This window comes from Mytilus galloprovincialis, chromosome 3 (assembly GCF_965363235.1).
Source record: "Mytilus galloprovincialis chromosome 3, xbMytGall1.hap1.1, whole genome shotgun sequence".
Classification (NCBI taxonomy): Eukaryota; Metazoa; Mollusca; class Bivalvia; order Mytilida; family Mytilidae; genus Mytilus; species Mytilus galloprovincialis.
This window is the reverse complement of record NC_134840.1, coordinates 68,513,427-68,536,462: the sequence shown is the minus strand read 5'-3', so window position 1 is coordinate 68,536,462 and position 23,036 is coordinate 68,513,427. Positions and strand designations below refer to the sequence as shown.

General features: G+C 31.9%; 1 protein-coding gene across 3 annotated transcripts in view; it reads right to left on the bottom strand.

The window, feature by feature from the left end:
- Positions 1 to 23,036, bottom strand: part of LOC143068733 (tRNA (guanosine(18)-2'-O)-methyltransferase TARBP1-like) — a 43,649-nt gene that overhangs the window by 17,066 nt on the left and 3,547 nt on the right. For all 3 annotated transcript variants that reach the window (XM_076242999.1, XM_076243001.1, XM_076243000.1), the window contains 14 exons: positions 22,394 to 22,460; positions 21,629 to 21,777; positions 20,005 to 20,057; positions 19,178 to 19,278; positions 18,621 to 18,756; positions 18,119 to 18,215; positions 17,342 to 17,546; positions 16,735 to 16,983; positions 16,149 to 16,246; positions 15,511 to 15,660; positions 14,689 to 14,852; positions 13,728 to 13,923; positions 12,753 to 12,935; positions 10,727 to 10,893 (listed from right to left, as the gene is read on the bottom strand). In XM_076242999.1, the coding sequence (XP_076099114.1) occupies positions 10,727 to 10,893; positions 12,753 to 12,935; positions 13,728 to 13,923; positions 14,689 to 14,852; positions 15,511 to 15,660; positions 16,149 to 16,246; positions 16,735 to 16,983; positions 17,342 to 17,546; positions 18,119 to 18,215; positions 18,621 to 18,756; positions 19,178 to 19,278; positions 20,005 to 20,057; positions 21,629 to 21,777; positions 22,394 to 22,460 (2,015 nt within the window). The remainder of the gene's footprint in view (positions 1 to 10,726; positions 10,894 to 12,752; positions 12,936 to 13,727; positions 13,924 to 14,688; positions 14,853 to 15,510; positions 15,661 to 16,148; positions 16,247 to 16,734; positions 16,984 to 17,341; positions 17,547 to 18,118; positions 18,216 to 18,620; positions 18,757 to 19,177; positions 19,279 to 20,004; positions 20,058 to 21,628; positions 21,778 to 22,393; positions 22,461 to 23,036) is intronic.

Below are 23,036 nucleotides of genomic sequence, written 5' to 3'. Positions count from 1 at the left end.
AATGCAGTTGTGATTAGGCACTGGGATTTTAAAGCAAGGTTTCAGAGCTATGACCACTGTTCCTGGAACATCATTTCTGATCCTTTTGATTACCTTTTTCATCAACATAAAGAACAACAAACTAGAGGCTCTCAAGAGCCTGTGTTGCTCACCTGTTACTGTATTTACTGATGTCGGCCATCTTGGTTGGCAGGCAGGGTCATTCGACACTTTTTTAAAATAGATACACTTGTAATGATTGTGGCCAAGTTTGGTTAAATTTGGCCCATAGTTTTAGAAAAGATTTTTGTACAAGTTACAAAAATGACGAAAAGTTGTTCAATATTGACTATAAAGGACAATAACTCCTTTTGGTCATGTTGACTTATTTGTAGATCTTACTTTGCTGAACATTATTGCTGTTTACAGTTTATCTCTATCTATAATAAAATTCAAGATAATAACCAAAAACTGCAAAATTTCCTTAAAATTACCAATTCAGGGGCAGTAACCCAACAACCAGTTGTCCGATCCATCTGAAAATTTCCGGGCAGATAGATCTTGACCAGATAAACAATTAAACTCTATCAGATTTGCTCTAAATGCTTTGGTTTTTTAGTTATAAGTCAAAAACTGCATTTTACCCTTATGTTCTATTTTTAGCCATGGCGGCCATCTTGGTTTGATGGCCAGGTCACCAGACACATTTTTTAAACTAGATACCCCAAAGATGATTGTTGCCAAGTTTGGTTAAATTTGGCCCAGTAGTTTCAGAGGAGAAGATTTTTGTAAAAGATTACTAAGATTTACAAAAAGTGGTTAAAAATTGACTATAAAGGGCAATTACTCCTAAAGGGGTCAACTGACCATTTCAGTCATGTTGACTTATTTGTAAATCTTACTTTGCTGAACATTATTGCTGTTTACAGTTTATCTCTATCTATAATAATATTCAAGATAATAACCAAAAACAACAAAATTTCCTTAAAATTACCAATTCAGGGGCAGCAACCCAACAACGGGTTGTCCGATTCATCTGAAAATATCAGGGCAGATAGATCTTGACCTGATAATCAATTTTATCCCATGTCAGATTTGCTCTAATTGCTTTGGTTTTTGAGTTATAAGCCAAAAACTGCATTTTACCCCTGTGTTCTATTTTTAGCCATGGCGGCCATCTTGGTTTGATGGCCAGGTCATCAGACACATTTTTTAAACTAGATACCCCATGGATGATTGTGGCTAAGTTTGGTTAAATTTGGCCCCGTAGTTTCAGAGGAGAAGATTTTTGTAAAAGTTTACGGACGACGGACGACGGACGCCAAGTGATGAGAAAAGCTCACTTGACCTTTCAGGTCAGGTGAGCTAAAAATGAACCTTGATGATCTTTAACATTTTTACCATTTCCTTGTCTGTATGGCTAATAGTTTCTGATATATAAGTAATAACATGTCTACTATGTGGTTGTTTATTCGACATGGGCAGAGGTATACCGGTAGTAACAGGGTATGAGACCTCACAAAATATATGTTAACCCTGCTGCATTTTTCTTCTGTTCCAAGTCAGGAACCATTAGCTTTATATATTATTTTCAATTTGTTGTTCATTTGTATGTTTAAAAGTTTAGTGTGGCATCCATTTTGCTGAACAAGTATATATTATTGTTTAGGGGTCAGCTGAAGCCAGTCTTTGGATGTCAGATTTTCTTGTGGCATTGACGACAAATTAGAAGCTTTGGGTTTTTATCTGCTCTTTGGTTGGGTTGTTGTTTCTTGGACACATTCTCGTTTTACATTCTCTATTCTTTTTAATATAGAAGGATCATGGTCCATACAACTATTAATTTCCATGTAATAGCTACATATGAAATTCCTGGCACTTTGATCGAATTTATCTCCTTTAAATGTTATGGCACATCAGGGTGTAAATATAAACATACTACAAAATGTTGTGGATTTTTTGTTGGTGGTATCATATTTTTATTGATGTCTCATTACCACAAGTTTAATGTGTATTGTAATGCATGGCAAAAACCCTGTACTGACAAGTAGACTGCCCATTGCTGTTTTGCACTATAAAGGCAACAGTGCTATCAAGCATCATAATTTTCTTCCAAAACATTCAAAAATTCTGAGCTGGACTTTGTATATTTGAAAATGGCGAATAAAGTTGAACTAAGTTTTTGACCATGACCTTGTAGGTAGAAATTCCAACCTTGTATGAGACACATTGTCCTGTGGTGGACAATGAAAATGAAAAGTATCATTAACCTCCATCCATGCTTTTTTTTAACAGCAACTTGCACATACAGAGAGATACAACGGTTGGAACAGACAGACACAGTCTATTCACACCCCATTTCTTTCTCTGGGGTATAATTGTCATTTTTTTATCATATAATACTTTGAACTTCTGATAATCAAAATATGTTTTTGGTTTATTTTACAAATGGATAGTAGTGGTAAAATATGAAAAGTAATCAAATGGCTGGGTATTGATAATTATCTGTATATTTTAAATTTGTATATATTTGTGTACATCAATCAATAATTTGTGACACAATAACAAAATATTTCTTTTATTATTAAAAGAAGTTTTCAATGTTTAAGAAGAAAGATATATATATATAAAAATATAATTTTATAACAAGATATAAAGAAAACAACAAACAAATTCATTCACAGCCATCTGCTATGTGATAAAAAAAATAAGAAAAAGAATTTAAATCATAATATATAAATTGCTCTTAAGTAATGGTTTCAAATATTTCCATTATTATCATAAGAAATAATGCAAGTTTCAAGATTATCATAATACATTGTCCTAATACTGCAAATACAAGATGGTAACAAAATCAGTTTAAAGTCTTCGTAACAAGTCTTTTCTGGGTGTAGTTTTCTTCTTTACTTTTTTCGCATTAACATATAACCGTTGGGTCATTTTCCCTGATGACTGACTTGGGTATAAAGTCTCTGATCCATAATCTAAACCTGTGCAATCATTTTCTGGAGTTGCATCAAATAGTCTAACCACTGGAGTTGGAGATGTGGATTTGATAGAAATGTGTTGTTTTGGAATCGGAGATGAATTTGGATAATGTCTTAATGGCACAGGAGATTTCATTCTACTGGGAATCAATGGAGAGTATTTAATTCTATGAAAAATTGGAGTACTCCCTCTTTTTGAAATGACTGGTGACGATTTCATACTACTAGATGAGCTGTGTTGAGAAAGAGGTGACAAATACTGATGAAATTCTCTTGGGTCAGGTGATCTGTCAGTAATTCTGCCGATAGATACTGGTGAAGGAGGCGACAAATATTGAGGAAATTTTCTTGGGTCAGGCGATCTGTCTGTCATTCTGCCGATAGAGACTGGTGAAGGACTAGCAAAAAGTCTATCAGGAACTGGAGATGTATTGAAAAGTTTCTGAACAACATCCACACCAAATGCTAAACGTTCCATGGCTTTAGCAACAGGAGTTACAGCACCTGCTATATTGTTCTCTCTCAAGTTCCAGTATTGTTCATATTTCTGTCTTTTGTAATTTTCAATTCTTTCCTGTATCAATAAGGTCTCACAAATTTGTAACCAAGTTTTACATACAAGTCTACAAGTTAACAATTCAGCATCCTCAAGAATCATGAATATTCCAATAGACACTTCCTCGGGTAAAACAGATACCAAATCTTGATTCTGGTGCCATGATTCAATATGACTTAGAATACAATACATATTAGACTCAACTGTCCAAAAACTAGAACACAAATGACTTTTAGGTTAATGAATTTTTGATCCCTATGAGATCAATCCTTCAGGCCTACTGAGAATTAGACCAATCAAAATCTCTGTTGAGGTCTTAATCTTTTCAAAACAGCCTTTGGCTACTCTAACCAATTCTGAGAAAGGTGTGAAAAATTACTGACCAAGAGATCAATAAATTATCACCTACTTTAGTTAAATTAGTAGGTCAATTTGTGTATATCTTTTGTGAATTCCACTTAACTAAAATATGCACAATTATATATACTGAGCACATGTAGAAACACAACATCTATAGGTGTATTTTCTGTTTATATGTAATGAAAACCAAACCATCAGATCTTTTTTCTGAAATTTAACAATTGTTGACAGATTTTGAAAACTGGTATACTGAATTTTTAAAGCACTTTTTCAATTTTGAGATCATAAAATTCATAAATTCATTACAAATTTCATAAAAAAAAAAGGAAAATTGCACTTTAGATGTCAAATATTTCAACCAAAATAAAGTCTCTTGCAAAGGTTGTCAAAATTTAATGCAATATAACAATTATACTTTGATCAGAGTCATTTCATTGGGATTGATTCCTTTAAGTTTTATATTTGACCCCAAGTAGCTATATGTTTCAGTAATGCCTTTATAAGCATTGAAAAAGAAAATTGTGAAAAACTGATTTGCCAGAATGACAGATGGACAAACAGACAGACAGATACAGTGCAAACCTAAAGCCCCCTTCAACTCTGTTAGTTGAGGCATAGTAGGCAATATAGGTAATATAATGTACCGGTATCGGTTTTCTATTGGAGTTCAGTATACTTACCCAACTAATTTTCATGAACGATCTATTTTTGCTACTTTTGGAAGTAGTAAATGAATGTGTCCAAATGACATGAAATTGCCACTCTTGCACTATCATTTTCTATGTTCAGTGGACCAAGAAATTGGGGTTAAATCTCTAATTTGGTATTAACATTAGAAAGATCATATCATAGGGAACATGTGTACTATAACTTGTCATGGCATAAAATATCAATCAAATATCTAGTCAATAACTTCAAGCATGATGAAACCAGGTGCTCCGCAGGGCGCAGCTTTATACAACCGCAGAGGTCGAACTTTGAACAGTTGGGGCAAGTATAAACAAAACATTCAAGCATGATACAGCTCTGAATTTGGATTGTGATCAAATTTTTGACATTATATGGTTTTTTTTTTACACCAAACAAATGTCAAGATCTTACAAACCAAATAAAGATTTCTTCTTCAAACTTATTTAAATTTAAAATTAAATAGTTGACACAGGATAGGTTTCTGACACAGAATGAATGTGGTCTAATGAACTTAAAAAAATTTGTTTGCCTTTGAGAAGTTCACTATGCTGTTGAATATTAATCCTCTCAAAAAAATGTTTGAAGAAATTTTCTTTTTATTTATGAAATCTGAAATGAGAAAAATTGATACCCCCCCCCCCCATTTTTTTTTCACATCCCCCCTTTCCCTTATTCCAAAACTGATCTCAATTCAAATTTCTAATGGAGTTTGAAACAATAACTAGTCATTTAAATACATCATAAAATATTAAAATGTAAAAAAAGTGCTTGTTATCACTGAATGGTAAAGATTGTTTTAATTTATCAGTTGGTAGTAAAAGTGAATATACATTGTATATTGTGTAAAACAATGATTTAAGTTGATTCAACTACTATTCTGGACAAAGAAAGATAACTCCAATTGAAAATTTCTTGCTATTGCACAATATTGTGCAATTAGATATTTCTTGCTATTGTGCAATACTGTTCAATTGAAAATACTTGCTACTGCACAATACTGTGCAATTGAAGATTTCTTGCTATTGCGTAATACTGTGCAATTGAAAATTTCTTGCTATTGCACAATACTGTGCAATTGAAGATTTCTTGCTATTGCTGAATACTGTGCAATTGAAAATTTCTTGCTATTGCACAATACTTAAAATAATAATTTTGGTTCCTGATTTGGACCAACTTGAAAACTGGGCCCATAATAAAAAATCTAAGTACATGTTTAGATTCAGCATATCAAAAAAGCCCAAGAATTCAATTTTTGTTAAAATCAAACTTCGTTTAATTTTGGACCCTTTGGACTTTAATGTAGACCAATTTGAAAACGGGACCAAAAATTAAGAATCTACATACACAGTTAGATTTGGCATATCAAAGAACCCCAATTATTCAATTCTTGATGAAATCAAACAAAGTTTAATTTTGGACCCTTTGGGCCCCTTATTCCTGAACTGTTGGGACCAAAACTCCAAAAAATCAATCCCAACATTCCTTTTATGGTCATAAACCTTGTGTTAAAATTTCATAGATTTCTATTTACTTATACTAAAGTTGCCCCTTTTTGGCCCCTAATTCCTAAACTGCTGGGACCTCAACTCCCAAAATCAATAACAACCTCCTTTTGTGTTGATAAACCTTGTTTTAAATTTCAATGATTTCTGTTTACTAATACTAAAGTTATTGTGCGAAAACCATAAATAATGCTTGTTTGGGCCCTTTTTTGGCCCCTAATTCCTAAACAGTTGGAACCAAAACACCCAAAATCAATCCCAACCTTCCTTTTGTGGTCATAAACTTTGTGTCAAAATATCATTGATTTCTATTTACTTAAACTAAAGTTATAGTGCAAAAACCTAGAAAATGCTTATTTTGGCCCTTTTTGGCCCTTAATTCCTAAACTGTTGGGGCCAAAACTTCCAAAATCAATCAAAACCTTCCTTTTATGGTCATTAACCTTGTGTTTAAATTTAATACATTTCTATTTACTTAAACTAAAGTTATAGTGCGAAAACCGAAAGTATTCGGACGACGATGATGATGACAACGACGCTGACGCCAACGTGATACCAATATACGACAAAAATTTTTTCAATTTTTGCGGTCCTATAAAAAGGTATGAAAATTGATTGATTGAGTGATTTTTTCAAGTCTAAGGATCAAACCTCTTAACAAAATCATCAGACCGGAACGATATTCAGACTTGACATGTAACTTGTCATTATTAAACTACATTCCAATTTTCAATTCAATATCTTCAACCATAACTAAAATCAGGGTGGGAAACTGATTATTTTGATGATTTTTTTTAAGTCAAAGGACCATAACTCTGAACAAAATCATCAAACCAGCACAATTTTCATACTTGATCTGCTGTAACTTGTCTTTATAAAACTACATACCAACTATCAAATCAATATCTTCAAACATGACTAAAATAAGGGTGGAAAACTGATTATTTTGGTGAATATTTTTGGTATAACTGCACAAAATCATCAGATCTGAACCCAGAAGAAACAAGAGGCTCTCAAGAGCCTGAATCGCTCACCTTAAATATTTTGCTTAAATCTTCCATGAATGATTATTTTGGGTTTTCAATTTATATAAATGGTTCTTCGATTCTGTCATATCTTCTTCAAAAGCAAAAACAAGAGTGGACACACTGAAATGTCTCGTTTGTCTCATGTTCATAATATAATTTATTATGAAAGTATAAAAAAACATTGTATACCCCAAGCATTACATTATTGCTGTTTACAGTTTATCTACATCTATAATAATATTCAAGATAATAACCAAAAACAGCAAAATTTCCTTAAAATTACCAATTCAGGGGCGGCAACCCAACAACGGGTTGTCCGATTCATCTGAAAATTTCAGGGCAGATAGATCTTGACCTGATAAACAATTTTACCCCATGTCAGATTTGCTCTAAATGCTTTGGTTTGTGAGTTATAAGCTAAAAACTGCATTTTACCCCTATGTTCTATTTTTAGCAATGGAGGCCATCTTGGTTGGTTAGCCGGGTCACCGGACACAATTTTTAAACTAGATACCCTAATAATGATTTTGGCCATGTTTGGTTAAATTTGGCCCAGTAGTTTCAGAGGAGAAGATTTTTGTAAAAGATAACTAAGATTTACGGAAAATGGTTAAAAATTTACTATAAAGGGCCATAACTCCTAAAGGGGTCAACTGACCATTTCGATCATGTTGACTTATTTGTAAATCTTACTTTGCTGAACATTTTTGCTGTTAACAGTTGATCTCTATCTATAATAATATTCATGATAATAACCAAAAACAGCAAAATTTCCTTAAAATTACCAATTCAGGGGCAGCAACCTAACAATGGGTTGTCCAATTCATCTGAAAATTTCATGGCAGATAGATCTTGACCTGATAACAATTTTACCCCTGTCAGATTTTCTCTAAATGCTTTGATTTTTGAGTTATAAGCTAAAAACTGCATTTTACCCCTATGTTCTATTTTTAGCCATGGCGGCCATGTTTTTTGATGAAATGGGAATTAAAACACAAACTTTATTCTAGATACCCTAGGAATCAATCAGATGAAGTTTGGTTTGAATTAGTTCAGTAGTTTCAGAGGAGAAGATCTTTGAAATAGTTTACGACGACGACGGACGGACAGACGACGACGGACGCCAAGTGATGGCAAAAGCTCACATTTCCTTTTGGAAAGGTGAGCTAAAAAGGGGAGAAAACTGTATATTTGAGTGAATTAACTAAGTCCATGGACCGTAACGCTAGAAAAAAATAATCATAAAGGAACAAAACTCAAACTTGACTTGTAACTTGTCATGATGAAAACACTCATATACCAATTATTAAATGGTAATTTTTGAAATCTCAAGAAGAGATGTCTTTTATAAAACATAAAAACTTATTTGCCAGACTGACGGATGGACAAACAGACAGACAGACACAGTCAATACCTAAATTCCCCTTCGACTCTGTTAGTAGGGGCATAAAAGGCAAGAGTGTGTAACATAATATAATGTCCTCATGAAATATTGTCTATTTGACAAAATTTCATAACAAAATAATGTCCAGGACAATATTTCTTCATAAAATAGTGTCTTTGTCCATAAAATTTTGGCACATCCTTCTGGACAATATTTCACTACGAAATACTATACATGAGTACATTTCATGGTGAAATTCTGTCCATAACAATATTTTTTAATCTAATAGACAACTTTCGAGTTCGATGCATTTCGATGCATTTCCGTCAAAAACTCTGGTTTTAGTGCGTTTAGGTGCGTCGTCACTTCCGTTCCAATGTTGAGCGAATGGTTGGAGAACTATAGATCTATATTGTACGAATTATGCAGCAAATTGAATTCTCAAAATTGACAATCAGCACTGCTGTCATTAGGGAATTGTGATTAAGTACCTACAGAACACCTATTATTTCTAGTTTATCCTGCACAATGATGATCACTAAGACGCTTAATGAACGTTAATAGTGCTGGAATACAGGCGACCCCCTCTATCTGGTAAATGACGTCACAAAGGCGCGCATAGTTGAAGAGTTTTTTCTGGTGACGGATGAACTCGAAAGTGGTCTATTCAGATATTATTGTGAGGTTTTTATAGATATGACTTGATGAATATTGCAACAATAAGAACTGCCATTCTGATATCTGTTACCTTATTTTCCTGAAAGGCAATAATCAATCTTAAATTTTTGTATTTTCTTCAAAAATCACAATTATAAATTGATGCATAATTTCTGAATTTACAGCATGTCTTTCCTGGGAAATCTTTTGCCATGAAATTGTGAGCGTTTCTGAATTTAAAAAAAAATATTGTTCATGAAAAGTATGTATATAACCATATATTGCTGCATAAATCAATGCGGGTTTGTTTGTTTTTATCAATCAAATAAAACACATTAATAATATCATTATCCAAAATATAAAATGCATATGACCTCCCTTTCATGAGAAAAAATTTCATGACAATCCATCTATGAAATATTGGCTCAACATACACAATATATAACTTTGGATAAACACTCTTTAACAAGACACAATTTCAAATACAATATAAAACATTGTCTGTATATAGACAAACTTTCTTATGAAAATTTGTTGTTCTTTGGACATTATTTCATAGATGGGATCAAAATTTCATGATACAAAGTCATGAAATATTGTCTTAGGGGACAATATTCTGCTTTGCAAAGCCTAAATAGTCTTGCCTGCTTAATGATAATTATTATATGTTGTAAGACACAATAAGGTACCAGTACCACAAATTTAACATTATCAGTGATTCATGAAAATGAGTCCAAGGTAAGAAGAAACCTGCAAATCAAACATGTACATCTTACAAACATTCTATGAATAAAAATGTTTATATTCATAAAATACAATTTTAAAACAACTTAAAAAGGATCAGAGGTTTAACAAATGCACAAAAGAGGTTTACTTGTAGCATAATTCCTTTTTAATTCTAACATGAAAAATTTCATAAACGAAAAAAAATCCTCTGAAAAGTTTTAAAAGGGGTTTGATCTCTTATATTAGCATAGGTAACTGGGGACAGGAAACATTTTGTTTGCCCTCCACCTTTTTTACAAAATACATTTTTTTTTATTTCTATTAATTTAAATTATTTTCACATTTTTCTGTATTATATGAACATAAATATACTACAAACATTTATAGCTGTTGATCACTATCAATTGAATGTTTCCTATTTACAGTGTACACTAATATATTACATAGAGAGCTCTCTATCTCAAGTCAATAATTCTATGCTATGGCACTGATATCATGAAATAGAAGTTCCCTCATAATTTATGTTCAAAATGGAAAAATTACAATTGTTTCCACTGGATCATGTATTACAGTATTTGTTCCTAATTGAATAACGGGTATTGAATATTTGTTCCAATGGAAACAGATATTATAGCATTTCTTTAAAACAAAGTTACCAAGGGGGAACTTCGGTTAGGTGGATAGATATCAGAAGATATGGTATGAGTGCCAATGAGACAACTCTCCATCCAAGTCACAATTTATAAAAGTAAACCATTATAGGTCAAGGTAGGGTCTTTAAAAAAGACTTGCTTGAAAAATATAATTGGAAACTGACAGTATTTTTTTTTTTCAAAAATATTTCAAATTATACTGACCTTTCTTGTTTCCTGAATATATTTCCATAAATAGCAGCTTGGCTAAGTATACAGTAGAAACCATCTGCTAATTGTAAAGAGCTTTTGAACACTGAGCACAATCTTCTCATCAGAATATTAGCAATACCCGTCTTTTCTCCTCCAAATTCCATTAATTCACAGGCTGACTGAAAATGTATAACGAACATAGAACTTATCAATTTGGAACATCTTATGGTTAAAATTAAACTATGTAAGAAAATATCGTCAATTAATTGTGATGCCTATTTCCAAAATGATAAATGAGTTTTTATAGTGAACCCAGCCATTGTAAAATATTCTATAAGAAAACCAGATGCTCCACAGGGCGCAGCTTTAAACGACCGCAGAGTTCGAAACCCTGAACATTATGGCAATTATGGACACAACATTCAAGTTTGATACAGCTCTGAATTTGGATTGTGATTAAATAGTTGACACAACACAGGTTTCTGACACATAATGAATATGGTCGAAGAACTTAAACTTAAAAACTTCAGCATATCAAAGAACACCAAGAATTCAATTTTTGATGAAATCAAAAAAAGTTCAATTTTGGACCCTTTAGACCTCAATTTGGACCAATTTGATAACCGGGCCCAAACATCAAAAATCTAAATACATGGTTAGATTAATCATATATTAAAGAACCCCAAATAAACAATTTTTGTTGAAATAAACAAAGTTTAATTTTGGACCCCAATTTGGACCAACTTGAAAACTGGGCCTATAATAAAAAATCTAAGTACATGTTTAGATTCAGCATATCAAAGAACCCTAAGGATTCAATTTTTGTTGAAATCAAACAAAGTTTAATTTTGGACCATGATTTGGACCAACTTGAAAACTGGGCCCATAATAAAAAATCTAAGTACATGTTTAGATTCAGCATATCAACATGATCAAAGAACCCCAAGAATTCAATTTTTGTTGAAATCAAACAAAGTTTAATTTTGGACCACGATTTGGACCAACTTGAAAACTGGGCCCATAATAAAAAATCTAAGCACATGTTTAGATTCAGCATATCGAAGAACCCCAAGGATTCAATTTTTGTTGAAATGAAACAAAGTTTAATTTTGGACCACGATTTGGACCAACTTGATACCTGGGCCCATAATAAAAAATCTAAGTACATGTTTAGATTCAGCATATCAAAGAACCCCAAGGATTCATTTTTTGTTAAAATCAAACTAAGTTTAATTTTGGACCCTTTGGGGCCCCTTATTCCTAAACTGTTGGGACAAAAACTCCCAAAATCAATCCCAACCTTCCTTTTATGGTCAAAAACCTTGTGTTTGAATTTCTTAGATTTCTATTTACTTATACTAAAGTTATGGTGCGAAAACCTCGAAAAATGCTTATTTGGGCCCCTTTTTGGCCCCTAATTCCTAAACTATTGGGACCTCAACTCCCAAAATCAATCCCAACCTTCCTGTTGTGGTCATATACCTTGTGTTTAAATTTCATTGATTTCTATTCACTTATACTAAAGTTATTGTGCAAAAACCAAGAATAATGCTTATTTGGGCCCTTTTTTGGCCCCTTATTCCTAAACTGTTAAGACCAAAACTCCCAAAATCAATCCAAACCTTCCTTTTGTGGTCATAAACCTTGTGTGTAAATTTCATAGATTTCTATTTACTTATACTTAAGTTATAGTACGAAAACCAAATGTCTTCGGACGACAACGACACCAACGTGATACCAATATAAGACCAACGACGATGACAACAATGACGATGACGACGACGACGCCAACGTGATACCAATATACGACCAAAACATTTTCAAATTTTGCGGTCGTATAAAAATACTAAATTATCAAGAGGTGCCATTTTCATGAAGACATAATTGGAAATTCAGAAGAAAACAACAAAATTTGATGTCATAATTAAATTTCGACCAATCATTTGCAGAGAACAGATATTTCACTAGTGAGAAGAACAATTTCCCCATCGGTTTAAAAATGTGAAAATTGAAAATTAGAGAAAAATTATCTGTATACCTTTACAAGAACATCAGTTAATGCAGAATCTCTTGGTTGCTGGAGTAGAGCAGGCTGGAATGACAAGTTTATAAATTCTTCAAAGACTTCCCAGAAACAGCTTGACCTTGTTTCTCCTTGGACATGACTCCAACTAACAGACAAGGCTTCAATAATACTGCTTGAATCATTAGGTATTTGGCACTAAAATAGTCATAGAGAAAACTATTAAAACTATGAATAAAACAACCTACTTTTCTATTGTTTGATTAAAATCTCCCAGAAAAATACCAGTACTTGTTCTGAACTGATGAAACATTGAGATAATTATGAACACAATTTTTTCATTTAATAAATAAAATAGGGGAAAATCATCCTTTAAACCAAATCAAATATTTCTATTTCACAATTTAAGGATGTACTTAGGTGAGGTTTTGAAATAAGTTTCAAATATTCGGACTCCTTGGTGTTTTTCCATACAATACGAGGTAAAATATTCTGCCCCATAACACATATTTTTCTTTTAACATAGGACTTAATAGCTCATAAAAGGTCATTTGACAAAATTTAAGCAGATTCTTGATTTTCTTTCTTTTGATTTGAGACCCAAATAATACCAATGCAAATATATGGTAAAAGCCCGAGTCAGCCTTTTCCCGCCATATTTTATAAATCAAATATATCGAAAAGGAGCTCCGTGACCTATCAATATTTTTAGCTTATTTTGATCCTTAACTAATACTCTTCCAGCTTAAAGTATAAATTTTGAATTCTTGATTTAAATTTTTTGACCTTAGATCACCTAAGTACATCCTTAAATAGATATTGAACTAAATATACTCACTTTAAATTATTTATGGTATAAAAAAGAATGTTCAAGCAACTTCAAGGTAAATCATTTAAAAACAATTTAATTTCTTTGACTTGCTAACAAAATTCTAAAAAAATTTAAACTAACTCAGATATTGTTTTCCTGTTAAGCAACCAAGAACTTACCTTACTTAATAGGTAACCTATACAACTGTAAACAGGTATTGTGTTCAATCCACTACACACCGACAGTGAATCTTGGCACACCTTTAGTATAGGGACCATAGGTTTATTTACAACATCTATATGACTTAAGTAATATTCCATAACTTTCCATTGGTATGATATAAATAATGAGGCAATCTTTCCCCATTCTTTATGGCTGAAATAAAATAATATTTATCAATATTTGAATACCTCACAAAATGTCTTTAATAGCATACAAACTTATTTCTTGATAGTATAAAATTTCTGCTTATGTTGAATTTAGAAACAATTGACCAAAGCCTGTTCTATAGATATAGTCCAAGGACACAGTTATCGTCCTGTGGTTTTCTTTGTCTAGAATATAGTCCCTAGTGTAAACAGTGTATAACTTCCATTTTTTTTCATACACTTTTCCAATTCATTTCTTGATATTTTATGCATGCAATATTAAGTTAAGGGATGAAATTACATGTTAAACAAATTTGGGTGCTGAATCTTAATGTAAAGTAGTGATTTGGTTTAGGTTAAAAAGGTAAAAAAATTAGTTTGTCTGAAACTGTCAAACTGAATTTTAGACTCCCTTAACATAGAATTGTCCATATTTTGAGTTAGAGGTGGTAGACTTTTCTATAATTTTGGTATTATTTGTCTCAATAGTAGTATACTACACTGTCAAAATCTTTTTGAGATACAGAAGGTGTGATTTTTTTAATTTGAATTTATTGTCTAAAAGAAATGCAATACTCAATAACAGTGTTCCCAGCCATATGGGTAAACAAAACATAAGTACATTGTGTTTAAGAACATAAGACTGCATATCTTTTAAAAACCTGTAATCAAATTATATTTATATCATAAACTCGGAGTCAAAAATCCATCTGCATTGTTGCATGATGTATGTCATTCAAGAACTAGATATTTTGACCTTGTTTAAGTGTACCTTATATCAGCAACAGGTTTGTCAAACGAAGTTGTGCAGTTAAAGTCATAAACAAATGAAAAAATCTTCTCATGAATAGATTGCTGTCTGTCTGTTAAAGATGATGTTACAGAACTAAGGATTCCAATTGAGGCTAGTTTCTTGATCTGTGTATCCATTTCTACCTATAATGATAACAAAAATACTATATAGGAAATGAGAGGTAACGTGCACTGTTCTGGAAAGCCATCAACTAGTTATGACAGTAAATTTCCATCATGGTCCCTCAAGTGCTAAAACATGAACTCTAAGCTGTCCACTAATGTTTGAGTATGGATGTAAGAACACATACAAATCAAAACATGAACTCTAACCTGTCCACTAATGTTTGAGTATGGATGTAAGAACACATACAAATCAAAACATGAACTCTAAGCTGTCCACTAATGTTTGAGTATGGACGTAAGAACACATACAAATCAAAACATGAACTCTAAGCTGTCCACTAATGTTTGAGTATGGATGTAAGAACACATACAAATCAAAACATGAACTCTAAGCTGTCCACTAATGTTTGAGTATGGATGTAAGAACACATACAAGTTAAAACATGAACTCTAAGCTGTCCACAAATGTTTGAGTATGGATGTAAGAACACATTTAAAATTTTTGAAGATATAAGAGATATATGCAATATGTAAAAGATTTATAAATGAATAAAAAGTCAAACACAATTATTTATTTTTTCGAAAAGTCGTTACTTTATCAACAAAGTAAAAAATTCCAGCTTTTTTTCTCCTTTTATGTTTGTGTTTATTACATCATATAAAGAATATAACCCACCTTTCCACCAAGGCTTGGATCTGCAAGTATCTGTATACAACTATTAACTAGTTTAAGAATTGGTTGGTCAAACTGTTGTTTGTGGTATGTAATTTGTAAAAATTGAGTCAGTCCATTTACAAATAACTCTATTGACTGTACTGATGATATCTGCAATAGATTGGAAAAGTATACAGAGTTAACCTTAGACATCACATTCTTGACCCATTGCATATCTGTTATTTTCCAATGTATTGTGATGATTACATTTTTTTTCATCAAAGATTTATCTCCCATTGTGAAAGATATTCTCATATTGTGTTTTTTTCACTTTCATTTTTTTCCAATCTACATTGCAATTAGTTCTAACATATAAGTACTTGCCTCAATGTCAACATCAAAGCATGACTGTCATATGTTGCATGAAATTGAATTTCATGGATGCTTATTTACACATGCTAAAATAACACTGTACCAAATATCAATGATACAATATTAGAAATGGATCTCATCAAAACCTTAACATTAAATGTCAGTAACAACATTGCTGGAAAAGTATGTTACTGATGTCCCACTTGTTGAAAAAAACACAATGTACATAAATATTGGCAGTTTATTATTTGATAGGTGCATGGTACATAAGCTAATTGGGACATTACCTGTGTCCATTTTTCCAGTAGCATCTGTGAAGTGAACAATAAGAAGCTATCCAGACAGTCTGAGATACTTTTCCTTATTAGCTGACAAAATCTATCTTCTGTAAATAAAAGTGAGTAAATGATGACACCAACCATAAGTTTTGAAAAAAGCTTATCAACATGACTAAAAGAAAAAAAAATTACAAACAGATTACAACAGCTCACATGAAAAGAAACTAACAAGAATACAGGAAACCCCTGCCTCATAATACTATTAATTCATCATATATAAAAGTCTGAAGATTTGCACAACTAATACAGTAAATTCAGAATTTATTGTGAAAAATGTGACAGGGCTACAATCGCAATAATTTAAACTTGAATCTAGATTTTAAGTTCAAAATGACAAAATTACAATAATAAATGCCCGCAATAATTTCTGAATTTACAGTATAAGATGTTAACTTACAAATATGATGTTATAGAATAGTGTTTACAAATAAATCAGCTTAACAAATAGCCTTCATCAGTATCAATAGTTTTTTGACAATACTAATACTTATTTGATTGAAATGATACATTAGTATTGAAACATATCTTTTGATACCTTCTAACTGTCCACTCTCCTTCAGCAATGACACAAGGACCTCAACAGCCTTTTCTGCTTTATGATGTGACATATAAGGATGGTTTGGTATAGAGAGAATGACTCCTGTTACAGTGTTAACTATCTCTGTCAGACAGGGTTCTTGTATTCCTGGTTCTACTGTGTATGGGAGGACACCACTGTCCACTGCTAATATTAGTAATCTGCTGAATGAAGTGACTTCCGTCTCATTCAAGCTGAAATCTGATTCTGCAAAATACAATAAATTGTCAAAACTAAGGGCTGGAGAAAAATTGCAGTCACAGTTTTAACCTGGATAATAAGTCAATTTCATATACATAAGAACATAGTAAATAATATGTGTACCCAGTTTCTTCTCTGCAATAATCAATCTTTAAAAAAAACCTCATATGGTCAAAACAAGATATAAACATATCATAATTCATAATTCACCAGAAAAACAAATATACTTTAAGATACTGCTAGCTTGTGTCATCATACCAATTAGTACTGACATCTTGCTGGGCTTTAACCGACCCCTCACCCCTTTTTCAAATATTGCAGGTTACTTAAAACTGTATTTGAATTTATAAATTTAACCTTTTACCTTGGCTGACTTGCAATAAAGAATTTGTAGCCGTCATCAGATACTGATTGAGAGAAGTTGGTGACCACTCTTCATTATTCTGTTCTTTACATATAACTTTCAACCAATTTACACATTCTGTCCAAAGAGTTGTTCCCCTTGCTAATCCATCTTCTGACTCAAAGATAGATAATGCAGCTGCAAAGTCTTTTGGTGGTACAACAGACTGCAAGAATAACAGGTGGAATAAAAAAAAAAAAAGGTTTATAGTGATCAGATCAGCACCATGACACATTAAACTTTGATTTCTAAGGATTTTTAGAACAATTTTTTTAGTTCCTGATATTTTTCTCTTTTATAATGAGGAAATGGAACCTTTCGATAATTTGATTATCCCTCAGGTGAGAAAGAGAAAAGTTGTTGATAATCTGCAGGGTGTACCAGATATATTGTACTTAAATAAATACATAGATTTTTAAAAAATTGCTTCATAAAATTTATGCAATCAATTCATAATCCTACAATTTCAAATGGGTGCCATGTGTGGTGTAGGATCGGCTTACCCTTAGGGAGCACATGAGAACTCACCTAGAGTTTTAGTGGAGAAACGTGTTACTCAGTCTTTAGTTGTCTATGTAGAGTTTTGTAGACTTTTGTTTGGGTTTTTTTCCCTGATTTTTTCTCACATGATGTTTTCAGCTTCTCTACCACTTATGAGTATTGAATGTCCATGTAATATCTTATGCCTCTTTTTTTATAAATATCAAATTTACATTTTTTTAAAGATTTATTACTCACTAAATTTGTTAATGATAGAAGTGTTCTAACAAAGAAACTCTGAGCAGCTCCTCTAAGGAAAACTCCACTATTTGTGACTTGAGTGGTAAGAATTTTCCTGTTAAAAAAACAACATAATATCAAGTACAAAATGTATCAATTTAGGTACCAATCATATCACAGATGCAGGATATTTGCATTTTTTTTTCTGTAACACAAAAGGATTTTTGCAATCCAAACATGATGGAAATTTTAATTTTAATGAATGGAAAATACATTACTAAAATATTTACGTTTTTCATCTGAACAATATAAATTAAACTTTTTAGCTTAGTAAAGTCAAATATGTTAACACTCTAAAATTAAAAAAAAAATCATCTGAAGCTGTACCATTATTGAGTAATTCCAATGTTAGAACACCATACATTTTGAATGAAAAGATTAGTTTTCTCCAATGATGACAATATCCTCTTTGGAAAGCAAGAAGTCAAGTAAAACATGGCATTTAAAAAGTAAATATTACCTTATAAATAACAAAGCTTGTTTATTAAGTATCTGAGATTGAGGAACACATGATATAGCCTGACAGATAAACATCAATGGTACTGGTCCCCAATTACTGGTACTAAGGGTCTCTAGAATACTTCCATAAAATTGACCTGTTAAAAAAAATATTTCTGTGAATTTTAATGATTGAACTTTCAAATTATTATGTTACAAATCATAATGTGTATGTATGATAACATCTTTCCTTTTTATCAATGTGGCTCAATACCCAGAACCCTTGCTGTATACATTTATCTAAATGTACAGGGCATTCTTTCATTTATGGAGGAAACAACCAGGAAACAACAAGTAGTAATAATCAAGATTCAGGGAGCAAATGACAAACTCTACATACCAGCAGACTTGTAAATTGCATGCACCTTCGTTAATAATGCAGATGTATTTGAACACCTATCATAGTAGAAATAATTCTTTAGTGATCTTCACATGTATCTGTTTATCCATTACCTAGATTATAGTAATACTTGGCCATGAAAACCCTTGTAAGATTATGCCCTTATAGTGTTTAGTTACCTCTTTTCTCATCAGTTTTCAAAGCTTTCCAGCAACTTTGAAACAGGTGTATTAAGCCTGCTCCACAGATAGGTATTGTCCCTCTGGCAGATTTCTTGGGTCTGCAATTGAAAAATAATTAAATATAAAACTACAAGTGTAGAAACAAGAAATAAATTGAAAATTGAAAATTAAATAGAAGTGTCAACACCATATAAAAACAAATAGAGCCCTAAATAGACATGTAACCATATAATTTGTTGAGCCTTTTAAACTGTATCAATTCTAAAAACTTTTGAATACAAGTCAAAGATTGACTATTAAACTTCAGCACCAAAATCTCCAAATAAAACAGTTAGAATAGATAAGACCTCAGACAAATATTGACAAGGTTAATTACTACAGGGAGATAACTCTGTAAAAATCAGCTAAACTTTTTCATTACATTCTATTTTCAAGGAAATATTACGCTTCTCAATGATTTAAATTAATGTTTGTCAAACTGCTATAAGTCCCACAGGCACTTGTTTCTATCCATAGGAAGACCCACTATAAACATATATTTACGGGCTTACGTTGATAGTGGGTCTTCCTATGGATAGAAACAACTGCCTGTGATAGGTCCAATGAATTTTTTCCAACAAAGTGTGTGTTCAAGTTTTTTGAAATTTTAATATTTTTGTCAAAGGGTCAAAGTTAATATTATCTCAGAATTTTTTGCCAGATTAAATCTAGTCAAGGTGTTTGGTACTACCTTATTATGATTTTCTATCTGAGGTGACTGATCAATTAGATAAAAAGTTCATTTGCACAATGCATAAAGTATACAAAGAAGGCTTAACTTTTACCTGGGATATAACTTTTGGTCTTGAATGGAATGAAGAAATTCACTGGCAAAATACTGAAAAGATACAAAAAATATTAATATCATACAGATCCTGTGTCCACACTTTGCTGGCAACAATCTGACAACATTATTCTGTGTCCACACTTTGCTGGCAAGGATCTGACCATTATTCTGTGTCCACACTTTCCTGGCAAGGATCTTACAACATTACCCTGTGTCCACACTTTGCTGGAAGTGTCGACATTATGCTCGCAAAGATCTAACAACATACCGGTAATCATATTTTCATACTGTGCTTGAATAGATCTGACAAGGCAATGTTGTACTTTATGTTATTAAGATTTTTAAGCGTCTTCTGGTTTTGCCATAACGATACACACCTTTGAAAATAAGTAGGCATGAATTTCATTGAAGATGTTAAAATTATCAACACAGAAAGTAGTATTCAGTATTGTCAGATCATTGTAAGCTAAGCCTGGATATAGGATAAATCTGTTTAATTACACATAACATGACAAGTTTTAAAATCAACATGTGTTTTATCGAGGAGAAAAAAGGAGTAGGTCCGGTAAGGGCCGATCTTGGCCTCAAATTTCAGGTTCATCTAACGAAATTTTTGGACACTTTTTAAACACTTAAGTGTCTATTTCAATTGATTTGATTAGTTTATGTGAAAGATTTTAACTGATTTAGTCATTAAAAACGCTCTGATTCAAGCCTAAATATGAAAAATCTATCAAATATGCCAAAAAACGTCACTTTTCAGATGGTTTTTGTCAAAAATGAAAGTGGCCGCATCCGTGTTCATTCTCAACCTTTATATATGTTTTGTATTATCATCAAATACAACTTACATTTCAATATTATGAATGAACACAAATGCGGCCACTTTCATTTTAGATGGAAACCGTCTAAAAATTAACCAAAATGCTTAAATTTTGAAGATTTCAGTAATTTAGCATGACTTAATGATGCTAAAACGCGATATTTGTGCGTTGTATTGTCAAAAACAGCTGATATTTATGTAGCAGAAGCATTTAACTTTCCAAAATATAGCTTAAAGATTACATTTTCATAATTTTCTAAAACTGCTATATTTTGGGGTCAAAAAGGGGTCTTACTGAACCTACTCCTTTCTTACTTGCCAGTACACGTACTTGTTTAAATGTGAAAATAATCAGATAAATATATAATCTACAGGTAAATTTTCAAAACATGAGCTTACCTAGTATTTTAAAATAATCATGATAATATTACAAATTTAGCTGTCAAAAGAGGAGAAATATCATACATGTATTGTATGACATTCTACAGTGGAATCTGTTTCTCTAATGACTCTAAGACAAGATATAGGTGAACTAAATCTTTTCAATGATCTGCAAAACAATGTTATACATGTATTGCTATGTCTTGCCATCAGGCCTTATTTCCTGACATCATAACAGCAAATTCAGATGAATGCAAGAAAATTTGACATCACATTTGAAATTTTTACCAATGAAGAACTGATATCAAACAAACCACACATTGATTATAAAAAAATCACTTGTAGGGGAAGGAACAAATCTGCCAAGAATTATAATTTCAAAGAAATACATCATTACAGCAAACATTTTAGGACTTACTTTATGTTCTCCCTGTTCTATTATAGGACAAGTATCTAGGTCTAGATATAAAACTTGTTCTGTCATCCACTTCACCAGGGCAATACTTTCATGAGCAATGCCACGTCTAAATATTGTACACAACCAAGAGGTATGCAGAACTGGTTTTTCTGAAATGAGGTCAATTACTAAGATCTGTTTATTTTTTATTAATCATAAAATCCAAAGGTCAATATTCAGGTTCAACTTTTTTAATAAGTTTGACTGTATAACATCAATGATGTAAACTGAATCTAGTTTTCTATCAAATAAAAGCCTTTATGACATAACTGACAGACTGTCTTGCCAGGGACTTTTATATCTCTATATATGATATGGTATGAAGGGTGTGTATCAAACTATAACAGCTTATATTTGGTCTCTTTTTGAAAGTTTTCTCATTGCAATCATACCACATCTTTTTATTTTTTATATTGAATTATTCCACTTTGAAAATATGCCAGCAGAAGGACACCTCCGGGTGCGGGAATTTCTCGCTACATTGAAGACCTGTTGGTGACCTTCTGCTGTTGTTTTTTTCTATGGTCAGGTTGTTGTCTCTTTGGCACATTCCCCATTTCCATTCTCAATTTTATCGTTTTCCTCTTGTGTATTTTTTTTTTGGTTTTTTTTTCAAATTCTAACTATATACTTGGCTAGTCTTAAATTTCCCTAATTATGGTGTTTTTTATTGTCCTCTCTTATTTTCCAGCTTTTTCATACATGTTCTTATAGAATAAACATTACCAGTTTCTGAAGAAGCTGCCTTGATCATGGTCTGTAGTCTAGGCAGCAATGGCTTTATGACATGAATCTGTAAAATATTTAAAGCAAGATGCCATATGAAATTTATAGAAAGGAATTCTTAACAAAAAGCAAACATCAACAGGAAAAAAAATATTTGGATGTATTGTTTTAAGAATACAATGTACCGGTACTACACAAACAGAACAAGATAAATGCACTGTCAAAACAATGACAAGTAACTGAATTATTGCTTTAAAAATCTTTCATGTATTCTTTTCTTTGTCAGTATTCTTTTCTTTGAATCCTCATAATTTGACCATGTTTACTCCATTCATTGTCCTTACTATTTTTCATTTAAATTACATTTAATATTCTTGTTCTCAAACAGATTTTCAGTGTCAGTCTTTGTTATCAGTAATTTTGATACAGATTTTTTGTTTAAGCTTGAGTTTAACAAGACAATTTTGTGATTTCTTCTACATGTACATGTAATCAAGAAATCAACTTTAAACGTTTGAACCAATGTTTACATTAAACATTAAAATTTTTCTATTGATATTGAATAAATACAACATCACATGCAGTTTTGTGAGTTGGTGCATGTGTTTTCATCCACTAAGAAGATATTTTTCTTACTCAAGTA